Source organism: Dromiciops gliroides, chromosome 1 (assembly GCF_019393635.1).
Source record: "Dromiciops gliroides isolate mDroGli1 chromosome 1, mDroGli1.pri, whole genome shotgun sequence".
Taxonomy (NCBI): Eukaryota; Metazoa; Chordata; class Mammalia; order Microbiotheria; family Microbiotheriidae; genus Dromiciops; species Dromiciops gliroides.
In genome coordinates this window covers 552146853-552162207 of record NC_057861.1, presented here as the reverse complement: position 1 = coordinate 552162207, position 15355 = coordinate 552146853, and the positions used below count along the sequence as shown (strand labels likewise).

At 40.7% G+C, this 15355-nt stretch overlaps 1 protein-coding gene across 1 annotated transcript in view; it reads right to left on the bottom strand.

The window, feature by feature from the left end:
* The window catches only part of SNX30 (sorting nexin family member 30), a 194781-nt gene that overhangs the window by 45202 nt on the left and 134224 nt on the right, over positions 1-15355 (bottom strand). The window contains exons 4-6 of the mRNA XM_043973479.1: positions 12936-13094; positions 9704-9899; positions 6506-6705 (exon numbers count right to left, since the gene is read on the bottom strand). Coding sequence (XP_043829414.1) covers positions 6506-6705; positions 9704-9899; positions 12936-13094 — 555 coding nt within the window. The remainder of the gene's footprint in view (positions 1-6505; positions 6706-9703; positions 9900-12935; positions 13095-15355) is intronic.

The following is a 15355-nucleotide window of genomic DNA, read 5'->3' as shown; positions in this document are numbered from 1 at the left end:
GGAGACCATTACAACAGCTCAGGTAAGAGGTGAAATGGGCCAGAAACTAGGGTGGTGGCTACATAAATGGAGAGAAAAGGGCTGGTTGCAAAAGCCATTGTAGGGAAATAACTGGCAGACTTGGCAAATGTCTGTTACCTGGAACAGGACTTCTTTAACTTTTTCCACTTAATGACCCCTTTTCACCTGAGAAATTGTTATGTGATCCTGGGTATATAAGTATATAAAACGAGCACACTTAACCTTTTACTGTTGCCAAATTTTTCATGATCCCAACATTCAGTTCTGCAACCCCATATCAGGTTTCAACCTGCAGTCTAAGAAGCTTTCATCTAGAGTAAGGGAGAACGGCAGCAAGGTGGAATAATGATTAGAGTACCTGGTCTGGAGTCAAGAAGACTCATCTTTGTGAGTTCAAATCTGACCTCAATCACTTCCTACCTGTGTGACTCTGGACAAGTCACTTTACTGTTTTCTTCAGTTTCTTCATCTATAAAATGAGCTAGAAAAGAAAATGGCAAACCACTATAGTTTCTTTACCAAGAAAATCCTAAATGGGGTCATGAAGAGACTGAAATATGGCTGAAAAAGGGAGGTGGAACAATCAAATTCAAGAAACTCAAGAAATGCAAAATGACCAAATGGGGACAGGACTTTGGAGACTATCTACACTCAGGGGTCAGAAGATGGACCCAGCAAAGGAGTTTGAGAAGAATCGGTCAGACAGGCCGAAATGGAACCAAGAAAAGGCAGTGTCAAAAAAGCCAAGGGAAGAGAACATTTCTAGCAGGAAGGAGTTAATGGTGTCAAAAATGTCTTTCTTTTTTTTTATTGAACAGAATTTTATTTTCCAAAATATATGTAAAAACAAATTTTAACATCAATTTTTTTAAAAAAATTGTGTTCCAACTTCTCTTCCTCCTCCATTCCCACCCCCCACCCACTAGAACTCGAGCATTTCAAAATAAGTTATACATGAGTAGTCATGGAAAACATTCCCACATTAGCTAGGTTGTGAGAGACAACAGTCAAAAAACTCCCAAAACCTCAGACTGAAGAATTGTCAAAGAGAAAAAAAATTTTTTTTTAAATGTGTTTCCAGGGGCAGCTAGGTCGCACAGTGGACAGAGCACCAGCCCTGGAACCAGGAGCACCTGAGTCCAAATCCGGCCTCAGACACCCAACACCCACCAGCCGTGTGACCCCAGGCAAGCCACCCAACCCCAACTGCCTCACCAAAAAAAAAAAAAAAATGTGTTTCCATCTATTTTCAGATACAAAAATTTCTTAAAGAGTCAAAGAGACTGATCCAACCATTTTGGAGAGCTATCTGGAATTATGCCCCAAGAGTTATTAAACTGTCTATACCCTTTGACACAGCAATACCACTACTTGGTCTATTTCCAAGGATTAGAGAGAAAGGAAAAGAACCTATGTGTTCTAAAAAAGTTATAGCATCTCTCTTTGTGGTGGCAAAGAACTGGAAATTGTAGGGATGCCCATCAATTGGGGAATGGCTGAACAAGTTGTGGTATATGATCAAAAGGCTTGCATGAAAGAATGAAGCGTGAAATGGGCAGAACCAAGAGAATACAATAATAGCAATATTGTTTTAAGAACAACCTTGAGTCACTAAGTCATTTTCACTATTCTAAATATCCAAATTAACTACAAAGAACCTATGAAGAAAGATGCTATATGCAACCAGAGAAAGAACTGATAAATAGAAGTATGTATAGAATGATTTTATATGCAAACAAATATTTGTGTCTAATGGTAGCCATCTCTAGAACAGGGGAAGGGAAAGAAAAAAAAGAAATTTACAAAATGGCTTTATTATATATTTAAAAGGAATAGCAAGTTGTACATAATAGATTTGCAGTTTCACATGCAATCACTTTTCTAAAATTCTACTCTGATATGGAAATGCTTGTTTTATTTCATAAATTAAAAATAAAATGAAGAAAAAAAGTCAGAGGAAGAATACTGATAAGGTCATTAGATTTAGCTGTTAACAGGTAACTAATATCCTGTGAGAGAAAATTAATGAACAAGACAGATCAAAGATATCTAGGGTTCTTGCATTTAAGTTTATAATCTTATTAGCATAGGGGCAGCTAGGTGGCGCAGTGCATAGAGCACCGGCCCTGGATTCAGGAGGACCTGAGTTCAAATACTTAACACTTATTAGCTGTGTGACCCTGGGCAAGTCACTTAACCCCAATTGTCTCACCAAAAATAATAACAACAACAATAATAATAATCTATTAGCATAGAATTTCTATTTTAAACTTTTAAGGGTATGGAGACAAGGAGAGGGTGGAGTAGTAATAACGATAATAGCATGTATATAGTGCTTTAAGATTCATAAAGCACTTTATACATGTTAACGAATTTGATCCTCACAACAATCCTGTGAAATAGTTGCCATTATTATCCCTATTTTACAAACAAGGAAACTGAGGCTGAGAGAGATTAAGTAATTTGCCCAGGGTCATAAAGCTCAGAAGTAACCTGAGGCAGAATTTGAACTCAGGTCTACCTGACTCCAAGTTCTATATTTTTTCCACTGTGCCAACTAGCTGCTTCAAAAGCTAGTAGATAATTGATAGAAGGTGAGATGCAGTATCTAGAGGATCTACATTCAAGCCCAACCCATGGCTGCCTGATACTGGGCAAATCAATTAGAGTACCAATAACCTCTTGGCAGCTTCCTAAGGCTATAGAAAAAAAAAGCTATAGAAAAGTTGTAGATTAGTCCTCATAAAGAGAGCTTTCTCTCAGAAGCAACTTATACCAATGACATCAAGGGTCTGGACCCAAAAAGCTGATGGGCCTATCTCACCATTATTGTTTTGCTTTGTTTTGTTTTTTTAAGCAGGCATAGTTTAGTTTATTTTTTTTTTAAGTGAGGCAATTGGGGTTAAGTGACTTGCCCAGGGTCACACAGCTAGTAAGTGTTAAGTGTCTGAGGCCAGACTTGAACTCAGGTACTCCTGACTCCAGGGCCAGTGCTCTATCCACTGCGCCATCTAGCTGCCCCCATAGTTTAGTTTATTCATTGTTTATTTAAAAAAAAAAAAAAACCATCTTATGTAGTTGTCACAGCAGCTGCCTGGGTCCTCTGGACAGACACCCGAGTGTGAGTCTTCACAAGATGGTCAGTGATTTCCTGATAGGGAGACTTAGTAAACACAGTCTCCTTCCACAGGTCTGGGGTTAGGTAGCTGTATGTTTTGGAGATGGCATTGAATGTAGCTTTAGCAAAGTTGCCCAGAGTAGCAGTACAGCCCCTTGCAGAAGTGTAGCAGTCATCAATTCCAGCCATCATCAGGAGCTGAGACAATTCCACTACCTGAAGGGGTGGGGATCTGGCGTACCAAAACCGATCCACAGTGCCCAGTGACCTTGCAGGGCATTATGTGCCAATCTTATTCCCCCAGTAGCCACGTCTCACAGGAATGATGGACAGCTTGGCCAGAATGATAGCACCACGAGTAGCCGTGGCTACTTCCTTGGAGCACTTGACACCCAAGCCAACATGACCATTGTAGTCACCAATGGCCACAAAAGCCTTGAAGCTGGTACGGTGTCCAGCTCTAGTTTGTTCCTGAACAGGCATGATCTTCAGAACCTCATCCTTCAATGAAGACCTCAGAAAGAAATCTATGATCACAGGTTCCTTAATAGGAAGCGAGAAAAGATAGATCTCTAAAGACTTGATCTTCACCTCCTTGACTAGGCAGCCCAGCTTGGTGACAGGAACCCACTACTTATCCTCGGCCCCCACTGCCGAAGCCACTTCGGAAGCCTCCTCAGCCTCTGACACCGGGGCCCCCAGGGCCTCCAGCTCCTCCTGCAGCACTGGTGTTGTCCACCATTTGGTGTTCATTAGAAGTAGAAGTCTCATCATTATTGTGAAGGAAAACAAGATATAAGTAGCACATTTAGGGAAAATCTTCCTGTGGAATTTGTTTTCTTCGACAGCCACAGACAGTATCAACTTTTCTTGCAAAAACCCACACTTTACTTCATCCTGTTGCAAAGCCAGGGCACTTTCCTTCATCTGCAAGACACCAAGTTTCAGGACTACTATGCCAGGAATGGGCTTCTGTATTCTTTGATGTGTTGAGAGAAAGCCAATGGATAAAGCCACAGGAGGTGGATGTTTGGGGAAAGCTTTCTCCTCCCTGCCCTGCCCAGGGCATCTTATGTAATTACAGAGCTCTGGTGAACAGATTTGAGGTTTCCACAGGAAAATGAAATGAATTCCTTTCTCATCCCAAATATATGTTAGACTGAGGAATAATTTTTTCCAAATTAGAGAAGACAGACTGGCAGCAAACATGTTCTTGGATAACACTTGGGTGGGGATTTTCTGCCAAAAAAATAAAGTTGGAGGAGGAAGGCTTTCAATTTTATCCTCCAAGTTGAACTCAAGCCACAAATCTCTCCACCCTCAGTGAAGGTTACCCAATTATCTGACTCCAGTTAGAGCTCTTGAAACATAGCTAAGATCCCAGTATCATAGATGGAGGTTAGAGGCTCTTCAGATCCCCCTGTTCCAGAGATGAAGAAGTGGAGGCAAACAGAAGCTACTGAGGGGTTACTGGAACCCAGGAGCCCCTGATACTAAGTCTGATGTCCTATTCATGACATCCTCCTTATGGCAGTACCTATGATCCTTTTCACAAGATGTCATCCTGAAAATAGATTTTCCCCTTATTGAACTTTCCTTCTCAGTCTTATTCCATATCACATCTCAGGTAAGATGGTCTTCTTTCCCTTGGCCAGACTCCCCATACCCAGTGATTCCCTTCATGCAAACCTTATATCACTAAAAATTAATTTAATTTTAAAATTAAGCATCCCAAATATCACCAAACTTTTTAAAAAGCCATTCTGGGGCACTTTTGGACTCATTCTGTCTAATTCTATGCAAGTGTGGTCAAATGCTACCATGGCCTTTTCAACACAGGGTTTTTACATAGGATTGAGAGTCGGAAAGAATCTTAGAAGTCACCATTTTATGGCTAAAATGGAAATGTTTTACATAATTGTACATGTATAACCTAAATCTGATTGCTTACCACCTCAGAGAGGAGGAAGGAGAGGGAGGGAAGAAGGAATAGAATTTGGAACTCAAAACTTTAAGTAAAAATTCTTATGGTTAAAAAAAAGAAGTCATTTTAGAGTCTAAGGAAGATAAAACCTAGAGAGGGCAAGTGACCTGCTCAGGGTCATACCAGTAATAAGGCAGAATTTGAACCCAGGACCTTTTGGGGGCTTTGGGGGTTTTTTTGTTTTTAAAGTCCCTTATAACCTGCCCCCTTCCTATCTTTTCTTACATTTTACTCTCCTACATGTACTTTGTGATTCAGTAACAATGGCTTCTTCACACGCGAGATTCCATCTCCCAGCTCTGTTCATTTTATGGGTATCTCCCATGCCAAAAATTCTCTCCCGGGGCAGCTAGGTGGCACAGTGGATAGAGCACTGGCCCTGGATTCAGGAGGACCCAAGTTCAAATCTGGCCTCAGACACTTAACACTTACTAGCTGTGTGACCCTGGGCAAGTCACTTAACCCCAATTGCCTCACCAAAAAACAAAAAACAAAACAAAAAAAAAATTCTCTCCCTCCTCATCTCTACTTTCAGGCTTCCCTGGCTTCCTTGAAGTCTTAGCTAAAATCACACCTTCTTCAAGATGCCTTTTCCTGGTCCCCCTTAATGCTGGCACCTTCCCATGGTTGATTATTTCCAATTTATCCTCACTTTACCTTGCACGTAGGTTGTTTGCATATTGTCTCCCCTCATCAGACTCCTTGAGAGCAGGGCCTCTGTTTTTGTCTTTCTCTGTATCCCTGGCACTTAGCATAGCACCTGACATACATAAGATACTTAATAAGTGCTTGTTATCTACCTTCTAGCCTTTTTCCTTACACTCTGGCAAGCTAAAGTTGCTCAAAGGTGACTGTGGCCAAATGTCCTCTAGGACCCTGCCTCCAAAATCTTCAACTACCCATGAAATTCCTCTCTGCATTAACTATAGGGATCTAATTTGTCTCAGAAGGTAATTCTGGCAATATCAACCTTCCCACCGTCCTAGAGAGTGGACTTAAAATCTGTTTGCATAAATGTTGGCACTCCTCATTTCCCTGTTAATTTGTGCACTGGGTTCAGTACTCGTTGTTACCTTGCCTGTGTTTCCATATTGACTGCTCATGTCGCGACGGAATCACAAAGCTCTGAATCCTATATAGAATTGTAGACATGTAAACATGTAGACAAATGCTTAAATGCCCATGATTCCCCCTTTTTTTCTTCTGGGCAATTGGGGTTAAGTGACTTACCCAGGGTCACACAGCTAGTAAGTGTTAAGTGTCTGAGTCTGGATTTGAACTCAGGTCCTCCTGAATCCAGGGCCGGTGCTCTATCCACTGCGCCACCTAGCTGCCCTAAATGCCCATAATGATGATGAAGAAGAAGAGTACAATGAACTGACCTTCATGGACTCAGAGTACAAAATGTACTCCCTAAGCACGGGCAAAAAGTCTTCTGTCATGTCATCAGTCAGGTCTTCCAGAGCAGTGCAACAGTTCCCAATACAAGCTGAAACACCCTCCAGAGGCTCTTCCAGCTCTACCTCTAGTCCTCCCCAGGTGGAGTACACAGGCCCATATTCTCTGAGTTCTACAAGGTATTCTAGAAGAAGAAAAAAAAGAAATCAGTACGGTCTGGTGGGAAAGTAATGGCCACACAGACATAAACAGGAACCCTGGCCTAGGTACAGATTTGTCCCTGGCAGATTTGCTCCTGCTTTAAATCATCTCTACAGCTAATTCTGCTTGGGCTATCCCAGGCTTCTATATACCAGACATAAAACTGACTTTCCTCAGCTCTGTAGGAATCAGCCACAGTAACACGATGAGATGAGACACCATGCTGTGGCTGGTTGGTTGGTTGGTTGGTTTGGGGGAAAGAAAAGTAAACAGTAGTTCCATCTAGCTAGCTTATAAATTCTGGGTGCCCTAGGTCAAAATCCATGTTTTCAATGTCTTGGTACCTTCTAACGGCAGGGGTTCTTAACAAAGGCTCCATGGACTGGTTTTTTAAAAAAATATTTTGAGATCTGCATTGCAGCATAATTGGTTGGCTTTAATAATTCTAGGTAAGCTATTTTTTTTTTTTTTTGCATTTAAAACATCATTCTGAGAAGGATTCCACAGGCTTCACCAGACTATCAAAGACATTCGGGACACAATGAAAGTTTAAGAACCCTTGTTTTGGAGCAGCTAGATGGCGCAGTGGATAGAGCACTAGCACTGGAGTCAGGAGTACCTGAGTTCAAATCTGGCCTTGGACACTTGACATTTACTAGCTGTGTGACCCTGGGCAAGTCACTTGACCCCAATTGCCTGACAAAAAAAAAAAAAGAAGAAGAACCCTTGTTTTATGAGGGTCTATTATAATGGGTAATAATATTAATATTATTACAGTAAGCTCCTTGAGGGAATGTACTATACTTTGTTAACTTTACACCTTTTTATCCCAGTTCATTACTCATGGTAGATGCTTAATAAATGCTTGTTGAAATAGATTAAATAAACTTAATTTGCTGAATGCAAATATATATATATATAGTACACACACATATATATTGTATACACAAACATATAGAAGGAAAATTATGGCAGAAACTTCCTCAGCTAAGCAGTTAGAAATAGCCACTCACAGGGGCAGCTGGGTGGCGCAGTGGATAGAGCACCGGCCCTGGAGTCAGGAGTACCTGAGTTCAAATCTGGCCTCAGACACTTAACACTTACTAGCTGTGTGACTCTGGGCAAGTCACTTAACTGCAATTGCCTCACTAAAAAAAAAAAACAAAAAACAAAAAACAAACAAAAAAAAAGAAATAGCCACTCACTCGTGAACTCATCTAACCATTCTGGAGAGGAATTTGGAACTGTGCCCATAGGGCTATCAAACTGTGCAGGCCCAACTAGGTCTGTATCCCAAAAAAGGTCAAAGAAAAAGGAAAAGAACATATATGTACAAAAATATTTATGGCATCTCTTTTTTGTGGTGACAAAGAATTGGAAATCAAGGGGATGCCCATCAGTTGGGGAATGGCTGAACAAGTTGTGGTATATGATTGTGATGGAGTACTACTGTACTGGAAGAAATGATGAACAGGATGGTTTCAGAAAAACCTGGGAAGACTTAAATGAACTAATACAAAGTGAGCTGGGAAGAACATGAATACTGTATACGGAAACAGCAGTATTATATGATGATCAACTGTGAATGTTTTATCTATTTTGAGCAATACAATTATCCAAGACATATCCAAAGGAATTATGATGAAAAAATGCTAGCCACCTCAAGAGAAAGAACTACAGATTGAAGCATACTTTTTCAACTTTCTTTCTTTTTTTGAGGGGTCCGTTTTCTTTTGCAATGTGGCTAATATGGAAATATATTTTGTATAATCTATATCGAATTACTTGCCTTCTCAAGGAGGTGGTAGGGAAAGGAGGGAGGGAAATCATTTGGAACTCAAAATTTGAAAAAAATGAATGTTAGGAAATGTTTTTACATGTAATTGAGAAAAAAATGAGAAAGAGAGAAGAAGAAGAAGAAGAAGAAGAAGAAGAAGAAGAAGAAGAAATAGCCACACCTAATATTTATCTAGTACCTATTCATAACAGGCAAGAAAAGTTTTCTTTTTTTTCTTTTAATGACACATAAAAAAAATCTTCCAATCATAGTATGTTAGCAGTGCTGTACACTTTAGAAAGCATCTTATCCACCCATGTCATTTTTACAGATGAAAAAACTGAGAAGTGAAATGAGTTTCCCCAAGGTCACAGAACCAAGATAGGACAATGTCTTCACCTGAAGTCCATCTCTCTTCCCAGTCACTGAATGGATGGCTTGTCACTTATAATGAAAAAATAACATGACTTTGCTTTCCACCCATGTGTTTAGTAGGAAATGGTGGGGCATCAGATAGTGGACTAGGTCTTCCTATTTCTGAGAACTCCAAAAATTTGTATAACTGACTGCTAAAGTCCAATACCAAAGCCATACCATGGTCACGATCATTCATTTTGTGTTAATATGAAGTGGGGAAATTTCCAAAAGGCCCATTCCAATAGTCATAACTGCTTAATTTTTTTAAATCCCCATTATCTGTTGTGGGAAAAGCTCAAGTTATCAGAATGAAGCATGTACAAGATGCTCCTTTAGAATGTGACTTCACCAATTAAGTCTTAGATCCATCTCTCTCTCTCTCCCTCCCTCCCCCTCCCTCCCTCTCCCTCTCTCTCTCTCTCTCTCTCTCTCTCTCTCTCTCTCTCTCTCTCTCTCTCTTGCAGGGCAATGAGGGTTAAGCGACTTGCCCAGGGTTACACAGCTAGTGTCAAGTGTCTGAGGCTGGATTTGAACTCAGGTCCTCCTAAATCCAGGGCTGGTGCTTTACCCACTGCGACACCTAGCTGCCCCCCCCATCTCTTTTTTTTAATGAGAAGTAAAATTTGTAACCCTTTTTAACATTAAGTAAATGTCAAGCCTACTGTGTGGGCTTGCCTCGAGCAAGAGAACACATTGGCATTGCTTAATTTTGCAAGCCCAGCTCACACACAAGCCTCTCATACAAATACAGGAGCTGGGAGGCTGACCTGGAAGGAGCACAACTTACCTACTTCTTCCTTGATGATCCTCTGAGCTATTCGATCAATGGTTCCAAGTTTTAGGGCAAACGTATCTAAGTATTCACCCATAGCTGCAAATTCTAGCGGTCGACTTCTCAGCTTATAGCCTCCAGTGACATACTTGACAGACTCCCCAACCTTGGAAAGTAATGCCATTCCTTGTTTTTTGTAGGCATTCAAATCCTGACAAGAGAAAACATAAGGGAATTTAATTAATTAATTACTTGGGAAGAGGGAGGGAGCCATTCAGATTCAGAAAACCAAGTGGGCATTTTAGAGCCAAGCCAGAGGCACTAACTGCAACTAAAACACTTCCTCTGTTCCATTTGTATTGTAACTGCTAATGAACACATTCCCTTAGGAATTACAGATGCTTAGTCTGCAGAAAAGGAAATGATGGCTGCTGAATTTCTGAATAGCTATCAAATATCAATACATCAATAAACCAAAATTGTTTATTAATCATTTACTACATGCCAGGCATTCTGTTGTTGTTTGTTCTTCATTCTCAAAGATTATCAATGTCATCAGAGGGTGACATCTTGATGTGAAACTGAATTGGATTTAAGTGAGGCAAGACTGTGCAAAGTCATCAGCCCCACTCTCTTCTCCAAGTTCATCAGAGTGCAGCGGCAAGACATAAGTTGGGCCGACTGTCGATGGCCCAGGATGCAGTGGGAGACCTTGGCCTTTTTAAGAGAAGATCCTTCCCAGGGCTCAGTTTATCTGAGAAGATAAAGGTTAAGTAAAAACTGAGGTAAAAGATAGTCTAATTTGCCTTCATAAGAGAATCAATCAGGGTGGGGAAGACCTTCAGAGTTTTGGGCAAGAACAGAAACAACTGCTATTTACACTAACTCTGAGGCATCCAAACCAAAATAATGAGTAAGTGAAGCTAGGACCTATTATTGGCCAATCAGTGAGAGCCAGAGTGTTTTGAGTTTAAAGGCATGGTCAAATAGCTCCACTTAACTCCCAATGGGCTTTATCAAAGATGCCAGGCACTCTAAATGCACATGCACACATACACACACACACACACACACACAACCACAACCACAATCACAACCACAATTTGAGAAGAAGGGCACTAGCAGTTGTGGGGAATAGGAGAAGCTTCATGCAGAACAGGGGGGTTAAGTTCTGTCTTAAAGAAAGAGAACTCTTGAGGAACAGGTAAGAAGAGAGTAGATTCAGGGTAAGGGGGGTCAGGCAGTGCAAAGGCACAGAGACAGTTATGAGTGAGAAAAAGAAACAAGGACAATGCAGGTAGGTCAAAGGTGTGGGGAGGAAAGTAAATAGCCAATGAGGATGGAAAGTCAGGTTGGATGGAAAAGGATGAGTCATTATGTTCTATCCCAAAAGACAGAACCGGGACCAAAGGGCTAGAAGTGAATGGACAGCATAGTTTATCTCAACATAAGGAAGAATTTCTTAACTTATTAGAGCTACTCAAGAATGGGGTACCACTAGAGTTCAAGCAAAACCTTTTTTCAGGATGTTTGTCGAGAGGATTTGTGTTCTAGGCAGGGGTTGAACTAGATGAGGTCCTCTCTGCCTCAAGGAGTACATGAAACAAGTAAAACAGAGATCATACTGCTTGCCTTCTCAGTGGCTGGGGGAGGGAGAGAATGTGGAATTCAAAATTTTAAAAGATAAATGTTAAAAAATTAGCAAAGAATAAAGAAAACAGAATCTTTAAAAAAAAAAAAAAGGAAGGGGGCAGCTAGGTGGTGCAGTGGATAAAGCACTGGCCCTGGATTCAGGAGAACCTGAGTTCAAATCTGGCCTCAGATACTTGACACTTACTAGCTGTGTGACCCTGGGCAAGTCACTTAACCCTCATTGCCCTGCCCAAAAAAAAAAAAAAAAGGAAGGAAGACAAACAAGTATAGAACTATCCATTGTCAAGGCTGAGATGTGCCAATAAAAAGGAAAATCTCACTTAAAAAAAAAAAAAGATAATGTGAAACCTGAGAGGACGTATACATTTCCCAGGCAATGCATAGAAGGGCTACATCTCCATCAAAATCAAGGTCTCTGGTCAGCTAGCATAAGAACCTTAACATTCTCTTCTTTGCATTAAACAAAGTTTCGAAAATACTTTAGCCTCACATAATAAATGTGTAAGATGATTTTATCATTAATCATTAAATTGCTAACAAGTAGAAGGTAAGAGTGAATTCTGCAGGAACAAGGGATCAGAAAAAGAGGGAGATAAATTTCCCTTGTAGTCCTTGTGAAAATATGTTAGATGAGCAAATAGATTTGATAAAAGTACAAGGCTTGACACCAGCTAATGAAATTTCCAGGCTAACACTAAATTGTAGGGCTATACAGTTTCAGTTTCAAGTCAAAGTGGAAAACACCCTCTCTGAAACCACTAAAATCAATAGACACTGTGAGAGGCAAATAGCTTTGTCTTTGGCATCTCTTCAGGGAAAACTAGAAAGGAAATCCCCTTGACAACTTCAGGACTGTCAACATGGAATCATTAGCTTTCTGGCCCTATTCAGGGAGAATAATATGTATGAAGGCTACAAAAAACCAGACTGGTCTAAAGGAAAATTGGCAGAATTAGACATATGCTGGAAATCCTGGGCACAAATTACACCGTTTCCATAGACCCAATGGCGTGAAGCTGTTCAACAAAGCTGTCTAATACACAGATGATTCCCTGCCACCCAATGCTTCAGGGCAATTCTGAAACTGGTGGGCACAGGGAAAACTATTAGGCTACAGTATAAGCTCCAAAAATCTGAGTTTGGAGACAACATTGGAAAGCATCTCTACAATTTTTTCTGGTAAATATCCAGGAAACATCTGAGTCCCACAAGGTTACTGTACACATCTGGACCCAAGTAGCTTTGTGCTTTTCCTGAAACAACGCCCCATATTATGAGGGATGCAGGAGTGCACCAGCCCTAGTCAGTGTGACCATGATATCTCCTGTGTCTATCACCCTTTTAAAAACATACTAATCCCTGCTGTTGGGAAATGTGAACCTCTCTGTCTTCTCCTCCTTACACAGTAAGGTTTCTTAGGGACCTGCAATTTATAAGCACCTCTGAGGGAAAGTTAAATGCCAAAGAGAAAATGTAAATCTGGTGGGTCACTAAGGAGGTCAGTCATCGAAGATAAGTCAGTTGATCTTTATCAATTACCTGGGCATGAATTTGAAAGAATGGGAGGAGATACAGACAAAAACTCTGGCCTTACCTTGGCTGTAAGGAAAACATTAAAGTGTTCGTTGAAGGAGAGCACTGGATGATCTGCAATTCTTTTTAAGAATTTATCCAAAGCTTTTCTCCTAGTCTCTACAAACTCTTCAGAAAAGCGATCCACAACTCCTTTTACCACAAATTTCTCCGGAAGAGGCTATGGAGGCAGAGAAAAGAAAAATGCTCAGATTAATTAAGAGAATTAGGGGGAAATAGGGCTAGGAATGCACTTTCCATTACTTTTCTGGACAAGAAAATTAGCCCTAATTGAAATGACCTTTTAACAACTACCAACACTAAGGAATCATGAGAAATGAAGGATGGTTCCAGTGGTACATTTATATCTTGCATATAGCATATAGCAGACATTCAAAAAAACGAGTGAATGAAATAAAAGCCATCATTACATTGTTTCCAACACAAAGGATGTGATGGGGGGATAATGGTATTCTAAAGAGGAAAGCTAATTTCATAGGCCCCCAGGATCATAGATATGGAGGTGGAAGAGACATTTGAGGCTACTGAGTCATGAGATGAGGAAACTGAGGCTCAGCAGAGTTTAAGTGACTTGCCCAGATTCACACAGTTAGTGGGTGTCTAAGGTGGAAATCAAACCAAGGTCTTCTGTCTCCAAGTCCAGAGTTCTATCTACTCTTTACTACTTCTATCCTGTTTTCTTAGACACAGCTATGGTTTGGGAACCCAAGTGAGTGGCTTCAAGACCACTTGGTATAAAATAGGCTCAGTTTAATGCAAGGAATGGGGAAACTTTTTAAGTTTCTACAAATTTCTACACTTTTTCTTTTTTTTTCTTTTTTGGTGAGGGAACTAGGATTAAGTGACTTGCCCAGGGTCACACAGATAGTGTCAAGTGTCTGAGGCCGGATTTGAACTCAGGTCCTCCTGACTCCAGGGCCAGTGCTTTATCCACTGTTCCACCTAGCTTCCCCCTTAAATTATATTTCATGCTATTAAATGAGGCCACTTAGTCTAATCTTTCCCATGTAGCTCTGGAAAAGATGTTTGATTTAAAGTTCTCCTGTCCCATCTTCTGACTTATCAGTGTTGTAGGTAAGATTGTCGGAGCTCAAGATGGGGTGAGAACTTTCTTTCTTCAAAGCTGCCCTCCTTAAGAATGTTTTAAAATGTATGCAGTGGTATCTTTCACAAAAAGATTTAAAAGCTTGGGTTGTAAGGTATAATACATAAACTATACGAGCAGGAGTTTATACATAAATTATAAGTAAACTATAGGAGAAGACAGAACAGACTTTGTTCCTTCTAACAGAACTTTTTTATTTTTAAAATATCACCTTCAAATGTAAATATGAAACACCTCCCGACTGACCCAACAAACTAGCCCTTTTGACAAAGAACAAGGAATAAAAAAATGCAATTCAGCAAAAATAAACAACACAACTACCGAGTCTGAGAGTATTTAATAGCTTCCCGCTCCCCTCTTCCCCCCCTTGCCCCTGGCCAAGGAATTCCTGCTATTCCTTTGTCAGGCACATGTTCCAGCAGTTTTATGAAAAACTCTTTATGTAAACCCCAACTCTGGATTACTTCCACCATCCCCATCCTCTGCTCCTACTCACGGGCTGTTCAGTAGAGCTGGAAAAACACACACAATCATGCTGACTGGGACCAGTACAAATGTGTTACCTCATCTCAATCCTTCTACTCTTGACCCTATTCAATTCTCTAACCTGCTCACCAAAGAAACCATTTCAAACCTTCTCACACCAAGCTGCCCACACCATCCTTCCCCTACCTCTCATGACCATGCCTCCTTCTTCACAAAAAATAATAATAATAATTGAGGCCATGTGAAAAAACTCCTTCTTCTCCCCTCTTCATCTCTCATATCCCTCTGACATCATTCTCCACTATTCCTTTCCTCCTCTAGCCTCTAATGAAGAAAATGATTCTTCTTCTTACCAATGCCAACCAGTCCTTCATGTACCTTTTTTTGTTTTGTTTTGGGTTTTTTGGTTTTTTTGTTGTTGTTGTTTGGTTTTTTTGGTTGTTTGGTTTTGGGTTTTTTTTATTTTGGTGAGGCAATTGGGGTTAAGTGACTTGCCCAGGGTCACACGGCTAGTAAGTGTTAAGTGTCTGAGGCCGGATTTGAACTCAGGTCCTCCTGAATCCAGGGCCAGTGCTCATCCACTGCACCACCTAGCTGCCCCATGCTTTGTTTTTGGTGAGGCAATTGGGGTTAGTTGACTTGACCAGGGTCACACAGCTAGTAAGTGTCAAGTATCTGAAGCCACATTTGAACTCAGGTCCTCCTGAATCCAGGCCCAGTGCTCTATCCACTGCGCCATCTAGCTGCCCCTCTTCATGTACCTTTGACCTCCCCTCTGTCTTCTACAGATTTCTCCTTTTATCATTTCATATCCTTCCCTCTTTCTAATT